The following is a 14,529-nucleotide window of genomic DNA, read 5'->3' on the forward strand; positions in this document are numbered from 1 at the left end:
GTTTTCCTTGCTAAGCCGATTGTACCTGTGCAGCAGCCCGGGAATGTGCCTACCAACTCTCCCAGGTGCTTAGTATAGTGCTCTGCCCACAGTAAGTGTTCAATACCATTGATTGACATTAAGCCAGAGTAATTAACTTTCTACAAATTACTGTGTCCTCCCCTGACGGTAATGCTCTTCTGGCACAGTGCTAATAATAACTGGGGTAGATACAAGTTAATCAGGTTGGACACGATCCCTGTCCCACATGGGGCTCCCAGGCTTAATCCCCATTTTACAGATAACTGAGGCCCAGAGAAGTTACATGACTCACCCAAGATTACACAGCAGACATGTGGCAGAGCCAGAATTAGAACTCAGATTTTTCTGACTCCCAGGTCCGTGCCCTTATCCACCAAGCCATGCTGCTTCTCTAATATGGGGTTGAAAGACCTGTTGCTTCACTAACTTTTTCTCCAGGGAACGCGTAGAGTTGCCTGTGATTTACCACTTAATCAGTGATATTTATTGAGCGCTGTGTGCTAACTGTACTAACTGCTTGGGAGAGTACAACACAACAGAGTCCATAGACCCGTTCTCTGCCCACAGCGAGCTCCTGTGATTCGCAAGGCCTCGGAACTTTTTGTATTTCTCCCTTAGCCTCATGGTCTGGCTGCTCTAAAGGAGCGGCCCCTCTGGTCATTAATTTGGGCCAAAGTTGGGTGGACATGTGTGCCGTTTTCAGCTGTGTTTCTGAAACATTCTGGTTTCTGTCTTCCTTCTGCTGGATTCAGTCATTCATTTGTATTTATTGAACACTTACCATCTCTGGCGCATTGTTCTAAGCACTTGGGAGAGCACAATATAACAGTAAACAGACACATTCCCTGCCCACAATGAGCTGGATCTGCTCATTCTCTGGCTCGCCCCATGACTTCTGGGGTTTCCTCCTGTTATCGCTTCTCCGTACTTGTTCAGCAGATCCAGGCAACAGGGAAGCATCAAGCAGGCTGAGCCAACTCAGTCTTTCAGTTTGTTTTTTCTTTCTTTCTAATCTTCATTTCCTTGTATTGGCTTAGCCCAGGAAAGGTGGGCTTCCAGAAGTCTGATCCCCTTGCCTCATGCCTCCTGGCTAAGATGGAACACAAGGTTCCGCATGATAACCCCAACTATTTTGCTTTTTCCTCCTCCACTCGTTCACCACCTACAACTGATACCTCCACAGAGAATCCCTCCGACGCGTCAGTATCTTACATGGAGAAGCAGTCTGGCGTAGTGGATAGAGCATGGGCCTGGGAATCAGAAGGTCATGGGTTCTAATTCTGGCTCCGCCACCTGTCTGCTCTGTGACCTTGGCAGGTCACTTCACTCCTCTGGGTCTCAGTTCCCTCATCTATAAAATGGGGATTGAGACTGGGAGCCCTACATGGCACAGGGACTGGGTCCAACTTGATTCTTCTTGTATCCACCCCAGTGCTTAGTACAGGGCCTGGCACAAAATAAGCGCTTAACAAATACCATCACTATTAAGTCACTTTACTTCTCGGTGCCTCACTTACCTCATCTGTAAAATGGGGATTGAGACTGTGACCCTCACATGGGACAGGGATTGTGTCCACCTGATTTGATTGTATCTACCCCACCACTTAGTACAGTGCCTGGCACACAGTAAGCACTTAACAGATACCATAATTATTATTATTATTACTCTGGTGGTGAGTGCCTCACTCCGCAACCATGTGCAAAGCAGATACAAGCAACATGAGGACAGGAGGCTTATTTATCTCTGTCTTCTTCCACAGGCCTGACCCAGAAAGAGGGTTTCCAGGGAAACCCGGTCCTGGCTTCCTGACTAAATTTTACATTTTTTCTACTCCACTCCTTTGCTCACTTCCAATTTCACTTCCATACTGTTCTCCTCTCAATCAGAAGACTGTGACACGACGGAAATACTCATCGCTTGGGGAAAAAAGGCCAGTCCGCTGCAGATTGACTGAATGGCCTGATGAAGGAAAGCTCTCGGAGAAAGGTGCTAGAAGCCCCTTGCACTCAGATAATTACTAGGATCGGGTCTTCCACACCCGCCCACTGCCCCATCAAACAACTGTCCTTGCCTGAAGTCCTGGCTCTGATACTCCCGCCAATTTCCAACTTCAGTCTGTCTAGTTGTAGGGAGGATGATTTTATATTTTTTCATTGCTGTTTCTTCGTGTTTCATTCCTTGTTCTCTGGCTCTTCCTGTGGTTTTGGAACGAAAGTGCAAGAGACCACCTCCAACCTTTACTTAACTAGCCCGAGGGTCATTCTCAAGATGGCTCACAAAATAGATGAAGGACCCTGCCTGCTGCTTAGAAAAATCTTTGAGCTATTCTGCTCTGTGGCCACAGACTTCAATCTGCTACATGGATTGCTTTTCTAAAATGATCTGTGTGTATCTTCCCACGTCTCAGAAACCTCAAATAGTTAATTATTCCTTTCTGCACCAAGCAGAAATTCCTGACCAATGGCTCTCAGACACTCCACCAGCTCCCTCCCTCTTTTTTATGCCAGGCCTCAGAGTCAAGAGACCTGGGTTCGAATCTTGGCCCCTCCACTTGCTTGCTGTGTGACATTGGGTGAGTGACTTAACTTCTCCTTGCCTCAGTTTCTTCATCTGTAAAATGGGGATTAAATTACCCTTCCTGCCTCCCCCTTAGACTATAAGCCCCATGTGGGATAGAGACCGTGTCCAACCCAACTGTCTTGTATCTACCCTAGTGCTTAGGACAGTGCTTGGCATACAGGAACCACTTAACAAATACCACCATTATTATTTATCCACTCTCTTCTCCCACTACACCCCAGCTGGCACTTTTCCCTTCCAGCTAACCTACTCACTGTGCCTCGTTCTTGTCCCTTCTGCCGCCGACTTCTTGCTCAAGTCCTTCCCACTACCTGTCACTCCCTCCCCCTACAAATCATTCATTCCTTCATTCAGTTGTATTTATTGAGCACTTACTGTGTGCAGAGCACTGTACTAAGCTTGGAAAGTAAAATTTAGCAACAAATAGAGACAATCTAGACCACAGCTCTCCCAATTTCTTAAAGTCCTTCTGAAATGACATGTCCTTCAGGAGGCCTTCCCCGATTAATTTCTAATCATCCCCCCCACACTCTGGTTTAGGTCTCCCCTGCCCCGCAACTGCCAATTCACCACTTCTGGGTCATTTAAGCACTTAAGTACTCACAACCTTTCGTAGCACTTATGTAGCCATCTTATATACCCCATTACTCAATTCATGCTTAACTCATCCCATTTTCTTCTTCCTAGCAGTAATTTTAATGTCTGTCTCCCCAACTAGATTGTAAGCTTAGTACAATCCTGGCACACAGTAGGCGCTCAATAAATACTACTGACGATGCTGATCAATCATTGGTATTTACTTGAATGCTTACTGTGTGCAGAGCACTGGGCAAAACACTTGGGGGAATACAACAGAGTTGGTAGACATGATCCCTGCTTTCAAGGAGCTTACTATCTAGTGGGGGAGAAGGACATAAAATTCAATTACAGGTAGGGGGAAGTAACAGAGTGGAAGGCAATGTATCTAAGTGCTGTGGGGATGGGGTGAGTACCTAAGTGCTCAGGTGGGTTTAGGTGGCACAGAAGGGAGGCTGAATAATAATAATAATGATAATTGTGGTATTGTTAAGTGCTTACTATATGCCAGGCACTGTACTGAGCGCTGGGGTGGATACAAGGAACTGGGGTTGGACACGGTCCCTGTCCCGCAAGGAGCTCACAGTCTCAATTCCCCTTTTACAGATGAGGTACCTGAGGTACAGAGAAGTGATGCGACTTGCAAAGGCCACAAAGCAGACAAGTGGCAGAGCCAGGATTAGAACCCATGACCTTTTGACTTCCAGGCCAGTGCTCTATCCATTATGCCATGCTGCTTCCCGAATCTAAAAAGGATGGGGAAGCTGAGGTTAGTCAGTGAAATCTAAATGATAACGGTACTGCTGTTTTATCATATATTATTTGTGTGACTTCAAGTTGACTGATAAAATTACTCAATAATCTAAGATATCTAGCAGGTCAAATCTCCAATTTTTTGCTAATTGAATAATATGCAGCATGGGCAAACCTCCCCCTCTCTAAGCACTAGGGTGGATACAAGCAAATCAAGTTGGGACACAGTCTCTCTGTCCCTCACAGTCTCAACCCCTACTTTACTGATGAGAAAACTGAGGCACAGAGAAGCAAAGTGGCTTGCCCAAGGTCACACAGCAGATGTGGGAAAGCTAGAAATCTGCACTAAAGTGAAAAAAAAAATTACAAAGAGCTAACATCTCTAACCTTCCCTCTACTAACCCATTACCCACATCTCTGAAATTTTCAAGCTGTCCAACTTCCTGCGACAATAAATTCTATGTACTTACCATCTACTACTTTGATTTCTACAAAAACTGGGGAATGAGTCGAATTCAAATCATCAAATGCTAGTACTCTCAAAACAGGCACACACCCAATCTGGCAGGTGATAAATACACCTAGCACGGGATCAGATAACCGCTGATAATGTAGAATTGGCATAACAAGAAATCAAAAACGGTGTATGCCATAAAATGTCAAGATTTCTGTGGGAATCTTAAAAATTGAAATTCCAATGATATGGTTGGCTCCCACTGTAACAAACTGTGCCAGACTGTGCATCACATATTCATGTGTACATATCATAACATTTCATAGTTCAGATTTAACAGAAATAATATTAAACATTTAATTTGTGTAATCCTTTCACCATAGCAGCCAGATGGTGCTTATAAAAATCACACCCAAATTATTGCAGTAATACAAAGAATAACATGAAATAATGTACTTCCTGCCACAAAAACCTAATTTCTTTAAGCCAAACAGGGAACCGAATAGGCATAAATCATGCAAACAATTAGCCCATCACTATCAAAACAGAGTTTTGATCACAGGAATGAAGAAGCAAATTGAGGCGAATTACCAAGAAAGGGCTGAGCTCCCCTCTCTCACAGAAATCCATCACTCTCAGATGACCTTCAGAAGAAGAGAAAAGAAGCCTCTGCCAGGCACATAAAATCTTGTGAAGAAGGTTAAGGTAAGAAGGCAGTCATTCCCATAATTGATACATCCATTTTTAAACAACCAATCATAGTTTTGAAAAAGATAACATGCAAGTTTATTCAAAAGGTATCATTTGTCCGAGGCAGTCTCCGCTCATGAGACGGAAAATCAGACAATCCTTGTACCAGCAGAAATTCTAAAAGAGATTTTAAGGGTAGCTGAAGAGTAGCATCAAATCCTCTAGACTGTAAGCCCACTGTGGGCAGGGAATGTGTCTACCAACTCTGTTATATTGTTGTATTATACTTTCCCAAGCGCTTAGTACAGTGTGGTGCACAGAATAAGCACTCGCTACGTAAGATTGAAATCCAAAGGCTGGTAAACCCGACCACAAGGGAGAGAGGGTGCCACGCCGGTCTCTGACCCCGAATAAATCAATGACCACTACAGCTCTACAGGGTCTTGCTTTACTGTTCTCACGGGAGAGCTTGGGGGAGGCCCAGAATGGCAATGTCAGACTCTGGAGGGGCAGCTCTAATGCAGAAACATGACACCAACAAGCATAGAGGAATGATGATGATGGTATTTGTTAAGCGCTTAGTATGTGCCAAGTACTGTTCGAAGTGCTATGGTACATACAAAGTTATCAGGTTGTCCAAGGTGGGGCTCACAGTCTTAATCCCAATTTTACAGATGAGGCAACTGAGGCACAGAGAAGTTAAGTGGCTTTCCCAAAGTCACACAGCTGTCAAGTGGCAGAGCTGGGATTAGGATTTAGGACCTCTGAATCCCAAGCCCGTGCTGTTTCCACTAAGCCACACTGTTTCACAATGTCTGGTTACTAGAAGAAAAGGTTAGGGACATTATATGGCACATACGGAGAGGTGGCCCCTAACCACAAGGAGAGCTGTCAAGGAGGACAATCATTACATCATTCCCCCCAGTAATCTTTGCAGCCAGTTGGAGATGGACTTACCGGGCTAGGTGACTCAAAAGCATACTTCTTCAGACAATCATATTTGCGCACCTTTTGTGACCAGGGAACGTTTCTGTCGAATCTGTTTTACTCTCCCAAGTGCTTACCACAGTACTCTGTACGCAGTAAGAGCTCACTAAATACTGACTGTTTGAACTTAAGCGCTTGATAAAATACCACAATAGACATGGTCCCTGCCTTCAAGGAGTTTACAATTTGGGGGTGGGGGAGTGGAATCAGTGGAGGGAGGAGATGGAAACTACAATCAACTACTTGTAGGAGAAGGAAGAAAAAAGGGGACATGTACACAAGTTAGTGCTTAAATATTATGGTATGTAAGATATGTACAAAAGTGCTATGGAAGGTGAGAGTACTTAAGGGCTTGGGTGGCACAAAAATGCTGAAGTGGCAGTTGGAGGGAGGATGACATTCTTGACATACCAGCTCTATTCTAAAATAGTCCTACAATCTAGGGACAATGTTGTATTCAATAAATTACAGAGAGTCTACTTAATGGAAGTACTTTGCTAAATGGTCATTGGAGCCTATTAAATATGGGATTAAATTGACGAGAAACCTTTTTTAAAAAAAGAGAACACAGTTATTTTAGTGTCCAAAAAGGAGGGTTGGGGAGGGTGGGAGCTGAATGTAGGCCTTTTTCCCCACTTTTGTGCAGCTCTCCTTGTAGGCTTTAGCCCAGAAAGGCTAGAGGAGAGATTGAGGGGAAATTGAAGCTGGAGACAGTAACGACAAATGAGCACATAATAGACTGTCCCCTGAAGTCTGTCTGTTCCTCTGCTGGGCCTCACTGCTGACTGTAAGCTCGCTGTGGGCAGGGAATGTATCTACTGACTCTGTTATGTTATAATAATAATAATCACGATAGTTGTGCTATTTGCTAAATGGTTACTCTGTGCCAGGCACTGTACTAAGCACTGGGGTGGATACAAGCAAATCGGATTGGACACAGTCCCTGTCCCAAGTGACTTGTCCAAGGCCACTCAGCAGACTCCCAGGACGGAGCTCTATCCATTACGCCAAGTGAAATGACTCACCCAAGGTCACACAGCAGACAAGTGGCAGAGCCCTCATTAGAACCCAGGTCCTTCTGACTCCCAGGCCCGTGCTCTACTCTCCCAAGCACTTAGTACAGTGCTCTTCACACAGTAGGCCCTCAATTAACATGACTGAATGACTGATTGGCTGCTCTAGAGTTCCTTCAGTCTTGCTCCTGTTGGCTCACTGCTGACCTGGGCTCAGCTTAAGTGGGCCATACTATTTTTGGTGAAAACTGGGACCTAAGGAAATAATCAAGCTTGCAAGTTTTCCCATTTGCTTTCAGCCTGCAACTGGGGGAATGTGAAAGGTTAAAATCCCCACTCGCTCCAGGATCTCCATAGTAAAAGTCCAGGGGACGTGAAGGAACTTGAAATGAGCATGCTACAGGCTGATGTGGGAGCCGAAGCTTTTGAAGGGAGCAAGACTCTGGTTTTTTTGTTGGTTATTACTCTGTTACCATAAGAAGTAGCATGACCTGGTGGAAAGAGCCAGAGGACCTGGGTTCTAATCTCAGCTCTGCCACTTGTCTGCTTGGGCAAGTCACTTAACTTCTTTGTGCCTCAGTTGCCTGATCTGTAAAATGGGGATTCAATGCCTCGTATCCCTCCTCCTCAGACTGTGAGCCCCATGTGGGACAGGGACTGTGTCTGAACTGATCATCTTGTACTTAAATACCACAATTATGATGGAAAAAGTTTTAGAGAGTTGAATTTTTTCCCCCGTATGTTGTCTTCCCCCACTCACACGAAGAGGCCCCCATCTGTTTTTCTGATATTGCATTTTTTCTTCACATTGTATTTTTTTCCTCACAGGTCTAGTTCAGGGCTTGGAATATCAAAGGGTGTTTTGAGAGGGCAGGGATCATGTTTACTACCTCTAAGTATCCTCTCCCAAACACTTCTTATAATGCCTTCTACAGAGTAAGCAGCAAACAATGCTATTGATTGATGAACAATAAAATAAATAGTGATAATTACAATGCTGAACCAGTCCTGGCTACACTTGGACATATGGAACCCTGGCCCCACTGCTATCCCATTTTTTATTCCCCACAATAATGATTCCAGACAGCTATTTGTACATGCACTATACCAATGGTTTGGGTTTTACCAGAGAGATTCAAATAGATGTCAGATACTATGATTCAATAAAGTCAGAATCCACCATCTTAGAAATGCGAATCTTTGTCCAAAAGAGGCCTTAAATCTGCTAGATAATTCACTTCAACTTTGCAGACACGGCCTCAAATCCTTGGTAATAAAAATCTGCTGAAACGACAAAGATCATATTACACGTACACTGCTGCTGAGTTAATTTTATTGTTGGAGCTTAAATTTTTAGAATATACTGATTTCTGAGTGCTTGGTTTTTGAAGCTTAATGTTGCATTTAATATAGTTCCTTGCAATTAGTTTTATTCCATGCCTTTAACTAATGCAGCTTTAACAGGGGTGTCCTTAATATAGGTATTCATTAAAGTGGAACAGATAATACATATACTTAGACTTAAATTTCTAAGCCTAGTGCTGAAAATACTGAAGGGATTTTTTTCCTTCACTCTGCACTAAATTCTTGTCATTTTGTAGTACTCTTATTTAAGAATGAAAACAAAATCAGAAGCCTTGACATGTTTTCTTTATGGTGGGACAAATGCACCCCACCTTATGTCACAGAAGGTGTTCTTGAAGAAAGAGAAAGAAGAGAGTCCCTTTGGGGTTCAATATCCATATTTCAGCCCCAAAGGACTTTTTTTGGAGGGAAGATTAAAAATATGAGCCCATCATTATATCAGCCACCACAGTTCAACTTTGATTTTCATTTCAAGCACTCCAAGTACTTATATGCTTAATGATGCTAATGACAAGGCATAGAATTAAAACAAAAACAAAAACAGGAGACCATAAAAGCATAGGAAATGCATTATCAAGAGGATCCTACTTTGTAGGGTTTCAAACTTTCAAAAACAAAACCATTCAGTGTCGTTTTTTAGAGAATCCTTTACATTTGAACATGCTATTTCAAGAAGGAGCTGCAGCAATAACCCCCAAACACCAGGTAATGTTTGTACTTCAAGACAAGACAAATGGTGAAGTCAGAGATTGCAGATCAGGGAACTGAAATCAGTGACAATTTATCCAATCGCTCAATGCTTAATTTCATTTTCACCTTACAATCCTATGAGTAAAAATCTATGGAGGATTTTTATGAAATAGTATTCAGGGGGAAAAAAATCATCTATGCAAATTAGGAACTAGAGATAGCACTAAACTAATGCTAAAAAATGAAACCTGTAGTTTTCTACTGAATGTTGAAAAAAACCAAACCCAACATTTAACTGCAATTACTAATATACCAGTAAACACTTTCATACTGAAGTAGTAGAAACCCACAGTGTCCCTCATTCCTACTCAGCCCTCACAGGAGGCAAACTCTCTTCGAGTCGTTCTGGTGGAACTATGCCTCTATGACATCATCCCCTTGGCATTTCTCATAGGACTTGGAGTCTTGAAAGAACTTAGTCTGAGAGATGAAATGATAGAAGTCTAAAAAAAACATGAAGAACGTGGACAGGGCAAACGTATAATTGTTGCTTACAAAGTCCCACAATGACGATAATAATGGACACTTGGCAGTGCCGAAAGGGGGATGATTGAAAAACAAACGGAAGGACTGAGGAAGCAATAAATGCTTAATAAATGTCATTATCATTATTAGTACTATTCATCCATTGGAGCGTCAACAGAGGGAATTTGTTTCCACACAAGTTGTACAGCCAAAAAATAATTAATCGGTTGGAGAGGGGGATTTGAACAAATTCATGGATTAAAGGCAAAGGTAAGGATGCAAGAGGAAACATTAAAGAGGTTAGATGGTGCATGCATACTTGTTTGGACAGATGTCAAGGAGGGTAACCACCGACTCTTCCTCTTAAGCAGACCCGGTTGCCGCTGTCAGAGTCGGAATACTAGGTTGGATGAATCCCTGGTAATAATAAAAATAATTATGATATTTGTTAAGAGTTATGTGCTGAGCACTGTTCTAAGCACTGGGGTAGATACAAAGTAATCAGGTTGTCCCATGTGGGGCTCAAAGTCTTAATCCCCATTTTACAGATGAGGTAACTGAGGCACGGAGAAGTCAAATGGCTTGCCCAAGGTCACACAGCAGACAAGTGGCAGAGTCGGGATTAGAATACACGTCATTTAATAATAATGTTGGTATTTGTTAAGCGCTTACTATGTGCCGAGCACTGTTCTAAGCGCTGGGGTAGACATAGGGGAATCAGGTTGTCCCACATGGGGCTCACAGTCTTAATCCCCATTTTACAGATGAGGGAACTGAGGCACAGAGAAGTTAAGTGATTTGCCCACAGTCACACAGCCGACAAGTGGCAGAGCTGGGATTCGAACTCATGAGCCCTGACTCCAAAGCCCATGCTCTTTCCACTGAGCCACGCTGCTTCTCCACGCTGCTTCTCCATTTGACTCCCAAGCCCGTGCTCTTCCCAATGAACCATGCTGTAACGGCATTGCTTATATCCTTCTGGTTTCCCACTGCTCTTTTCCCCTCTCCCTTGCGCCTACCCCTCTTGTGTCGCCTCGCCAACCAATCGTCACCTGGGATCCATCTCCAAGTCAAGTTGAGTACTTGATGAGAACTTCTACATAGCAGTGTGACATTTCAAAATGTGCAGATGGCTACAGGCTGGTTAATCTGCTGGTAAGTATTGATATTGAGGGAATCTGCTTATTCTTTTAATTTCCTGGAGGCTAATCACACCTAAGTCCAAATAGGTGGCACATCTGAGATCCCTTTAGATAGCTTGGAAGGCTTAATCTTTTATTGATATCTAAGTCAAGAATCAATCCATAGTATTTTTGAGCGCTTAATCTGTGCAGAATTCTGTACTGAGCACTTGGTAGAGTACAGTCAATCATATTTACTGAGCTCTTACTGTGAGCAGAGCACTGTACTAAGTGCTTGGCACATAGTGAGCATTTAACAAATACCATAATTATTATTATTATTATTACAATATAGCAGAGTTGATAGACCTGTTCCCTGACCACTACGAGTTTAGAGTCTAGAGGAGGAGACAGACATTAAAATAAATTATGGATGTGTATGTAAGTGCTGTAGGGCTGAAGGTGGGGTGAATAGAGGGTACCAATCCAAATGCAAGAGCAACACAGAAGGGAGAGAGTAGGGAAAAGGTGGCTTAATCGGGAAAGGCCTCTTGGAGGAGACCTGCCTTCAATAATGCTTTGAAGGTGGGGAGAGTGATGGTCTGTCGGATATGAATCAATCGATGGTATTTATTGAGCACTTATTATGTGCAGAGCACTGTACTAAGCACTTGGGAGAGTACAGTACAACCAAGTTGTAGACATGTTCCCTGCCCTCAATGAGCTTAAGGGAGAGGGGGTCCCAGGCCAGAGGCAGGACATGGGGGAGGAGCTGGTGACAAAACAAATGAGATTAAGATCCAGTGAGTAGGTTGGTGTTAGAAGAACGAGGTGAGAGAGTTAGGAGATGTGGCTCCTGCCTTCAAAGGGTTTTACAGTCTAGCTTGAAAGAGCAGGGGGAAGAGATACTAAAATCAGTTATAAGTAGCGGAAGCAACGGAGTTTAAATACTAATGATAGTATTTGTAAAGCGCTATGTGCCAAGCGCTCTTCTAAGTGCCGGGGTCGATACAAGGTTACCAGGTTGTCCCATGTGGGACTCATGGTCTTAATCCCCATTTTACAGCTAAGGTAACTGAAGCACAGAGAAGTTGAGTGACTTGCCCAAAGTCACACAGCAGACAAGTGGCAGAGCCGAGATTAGAACCCACGTCCTTTGAGTCCCAAGCCTGTGCTCTTTCCACTAAGCCACGCTGCTTCTCGTGTAAGTGTAATGTAAGTGTTGCTGAGGGATGGCAGGAAAGGAGTACCCAAGTAGGCTTTGAAGATGGGGAGAGCAATGGACTCCCGGTTGTGAAGAGGAAGGGAAATCCAGTCAGAAGGGAAGATGAAAGATGTAGTGAGAGAGACGAGAACAAGTTACAGTGAGTTACATGGGCATGCGAGCTGGGGTGTAGTAGAAGAGCAGCAGTGATAAGTAGTTGGGAGAGAGAGCTGATTGAGTACATTAAAGTCAATGGTGAGGAGTTTCTGCTTGACGTAGAGAGGAATGAGCAACTACTGGAGGTTTCGAGGAGTGGGATGTACGGATCGGAGAGCCTCTCAAGGGACAGGGGCTGTGTCTGACTCCCACCTGCATACTCTTTCCCAGCACTTAGTACAGTGCTCTGAAAACAATGCTTAATAAATATTACTACTACTGGAAAGAGGAGTGACTAGAGACTGGAAGTTCTTTTAGGAGGCTATTTCAAGTGCATGAACCATTGTGGTGGCTATTTTGAAGTGGAAGGTGAAGTGGAAATACTGTGGGTGAAAAATTGACAGGATCTGGTGACTGTCTGAAAGAGAAAGGGGGTCGATGACAATGCCAAGGTTGCAGGCCTGAGAGACTGGGAGGATAGTGGTGTTATCAACAGTGATGGGAATTTAGGAGAGGATTTGGGAGGGAAGATGAAAAGTTCATTTTTGATCAATCGTATTCATTGAGCGCTTACTGTGTGCAGAGCACTGTGCTAAGCACTTGGGAGAGTGCAATGTTGAGCTTGAGGTGCTGGCAGAGCAGCCACAAAGAGATGTCCTGGAGGCAAGAGGATATGCAAGAGTGCAGAAAGGAGAGGGGTCAGGACTGGTGAGGTAGATTTAGGACTCAACTGCAGAGAAATGGTTGGTAGAAGCAGTAGAAGAAGACACGTTCCCTAGGGAGTGTATATGGAAAGGAGATGGAAACCCAGAAGAGTACTATGAGGGCTCCCCACAGTTAGGAAGTGGGGGTCAGAGGAAGAGTCAGTCAAGGAGGAGCTAGAGAGGTGGAGAAGAACCAGGAGAGGTCTGCAACAGAGAAACTGAGATTGGAGTGTTTCCAGGAGAAGGGATAGGCCACATGATCAAAGGCAGATGAGAGGACAAGGGGGAACAGGATGAAGTAGAGTCCACTAGATGTGGCAAGGAGGAGGTCATTGGTGACCTTGGAGAGAGCAGTCTTGGTGAAGGGGGAGGAAGTCAGAGTGTAGGGAGTCAAAGGAGGGAGCTGGAGCAGGGGAAGTGAAAGCAGCAGGTGTATACTACCCATTTGAGGAATTAAGACAAGAATGGTAGGAAGGAGATGGGGAGAAAGCTGGAGGACACAGTGGGTTCAAGAGAGTGTTTTTTAGGATAGGAGACAGAGAGGAAGGAGCTATCAGAGTTGAGGATGGCAGAGAAGGAAGAAGAATGGGTGCATGTGTTTTTAAAAGGTACAAAGAGATGGGGACATTTAGGAGTCAGGCAGTTGACCTCCTCTGGGGCATAGCTGGAAAGTATGGGAGAAAGGATGGGTGTGGGGAGAGAGAGTAGGAGGGAGGTGATGGTTCCAATTCTGTTGAAGTATTTCACAAGGTCATCAGGGGTGAGAGGTAGGGTTTGCAAGGAGGGAGTTAAGTCTGGAATAGTAGGGCAATGAGTATGGAAGTCAATAAGGGAGAAGTAGTGTTGCTGAGCAGAAGAAGGCACCTAATTGCAGCCCGGGAGGATGAATCTGAGTTGGACAAGACTGGTCTGGTACCTGTACTTTCATTAACAGGGCTCTGGGGCAGGAGCACAAGAATGGAGGAAGTGCACAGTGGAGGTGATCCCCGGCTGGGGGTTGGTGGGGTGAGACTGACAGAGGGATGGGGACAAGGGAGTTGAGTTTGGTGGAGGTGATGCAGTTAAAGGGCAGTGATTTGTGCATCGAGAGAGGGGAAAGTGGGTAGCATATCCAAATGGGGCATGATGTCCTGGGATCACAGGACTGGAGGCCTCTGTTGGGAATAAAAGGGAAGGGGAGAGAGAGCAAGTAGGGAAGCTACAGATCTCGGTCCCAGCTTATATATTTACTTTAACCGTACGACTTTCTTCTTTAAGCAAGTCAGGATCACCTGACGCTAAGGCTAGACAAAATACCATTTCAATTAACTATTGGTTACTGATTATTTGGGCTTCTGGGTCTGTGACAAGCCACTCCTGCAGCCACAGCAGAGCCACAAACTTGCAGCCTGGAAACCGGATTTAGTTCGACAACTGGATTTGGGGAGGAGGCGGATGGTCCATTTCTTAATACCTCTCATATTCTTTCTTGGCCTTGTGACAAACGCTTCAAACATCTCTTTGCTAGAGGTCCTATCTTTGAGGGTATGACCAGGCCATATCTTACTCCAATTTCTTCAGGACCATCACCGTCAGGTTACTCTGGCTTCACTGCCAAGGCACAGACCCTTTCATAATTTTCTCTCCTTTCTCAAAACCTCAAGTTTAGTGGCGCTTCATATTCTAGAGACATCCCAAGCCTTAGATTAC

General features: G+C 44.3%; 1 protein-coding gene across 4 annotated transcripts in view; it reads right to left on the reverse strand.

Moving 5' to 3' along the window:
- Nucleotides 1-14,529, reverse strand: part of SHQ1 (SHQ1, H/ACA ribonucleoprotein assembly factor) — a 152,665-nt gene that overhangs the window by 21,586 nt on the left and 116,550 nt on the right. Inside the window, exon 13 of one of the 4 annotated variants that reach the window (XM_039910325.1) lies at nt 10,004-10,072. The exons of the other annotated variants lie outside the window; for them this stretch is intronic. Coding sequence (XP_039766259.1) covers nt 10,042-10,072 — 31 coding nt within the window. The 3' untranslated portion in view covers nt 10,004-10,041. Of the gene's footprint in view, nt 1-10,003; nt 10,073-14,529 lie in introns of those variants that run through there. 4 annotated transcript variants of the gene reach the window in all.

This window comes from Ornithorhynchus anatinus, chromosome X1 (assembly GCF_004115215.2).
Source record: "Ornithorhynchus anatinus isolate Pmale09 chromosome X1, mOrnAna1.pri.v4, whole genome shotgun sequence".
NCBI lineage: Eukaryota > Metazoa > Chordata > Mammalia > Monotremata > Ornithorhynchidae > Ornithorhynchus > Ornithorhynchus anatinus.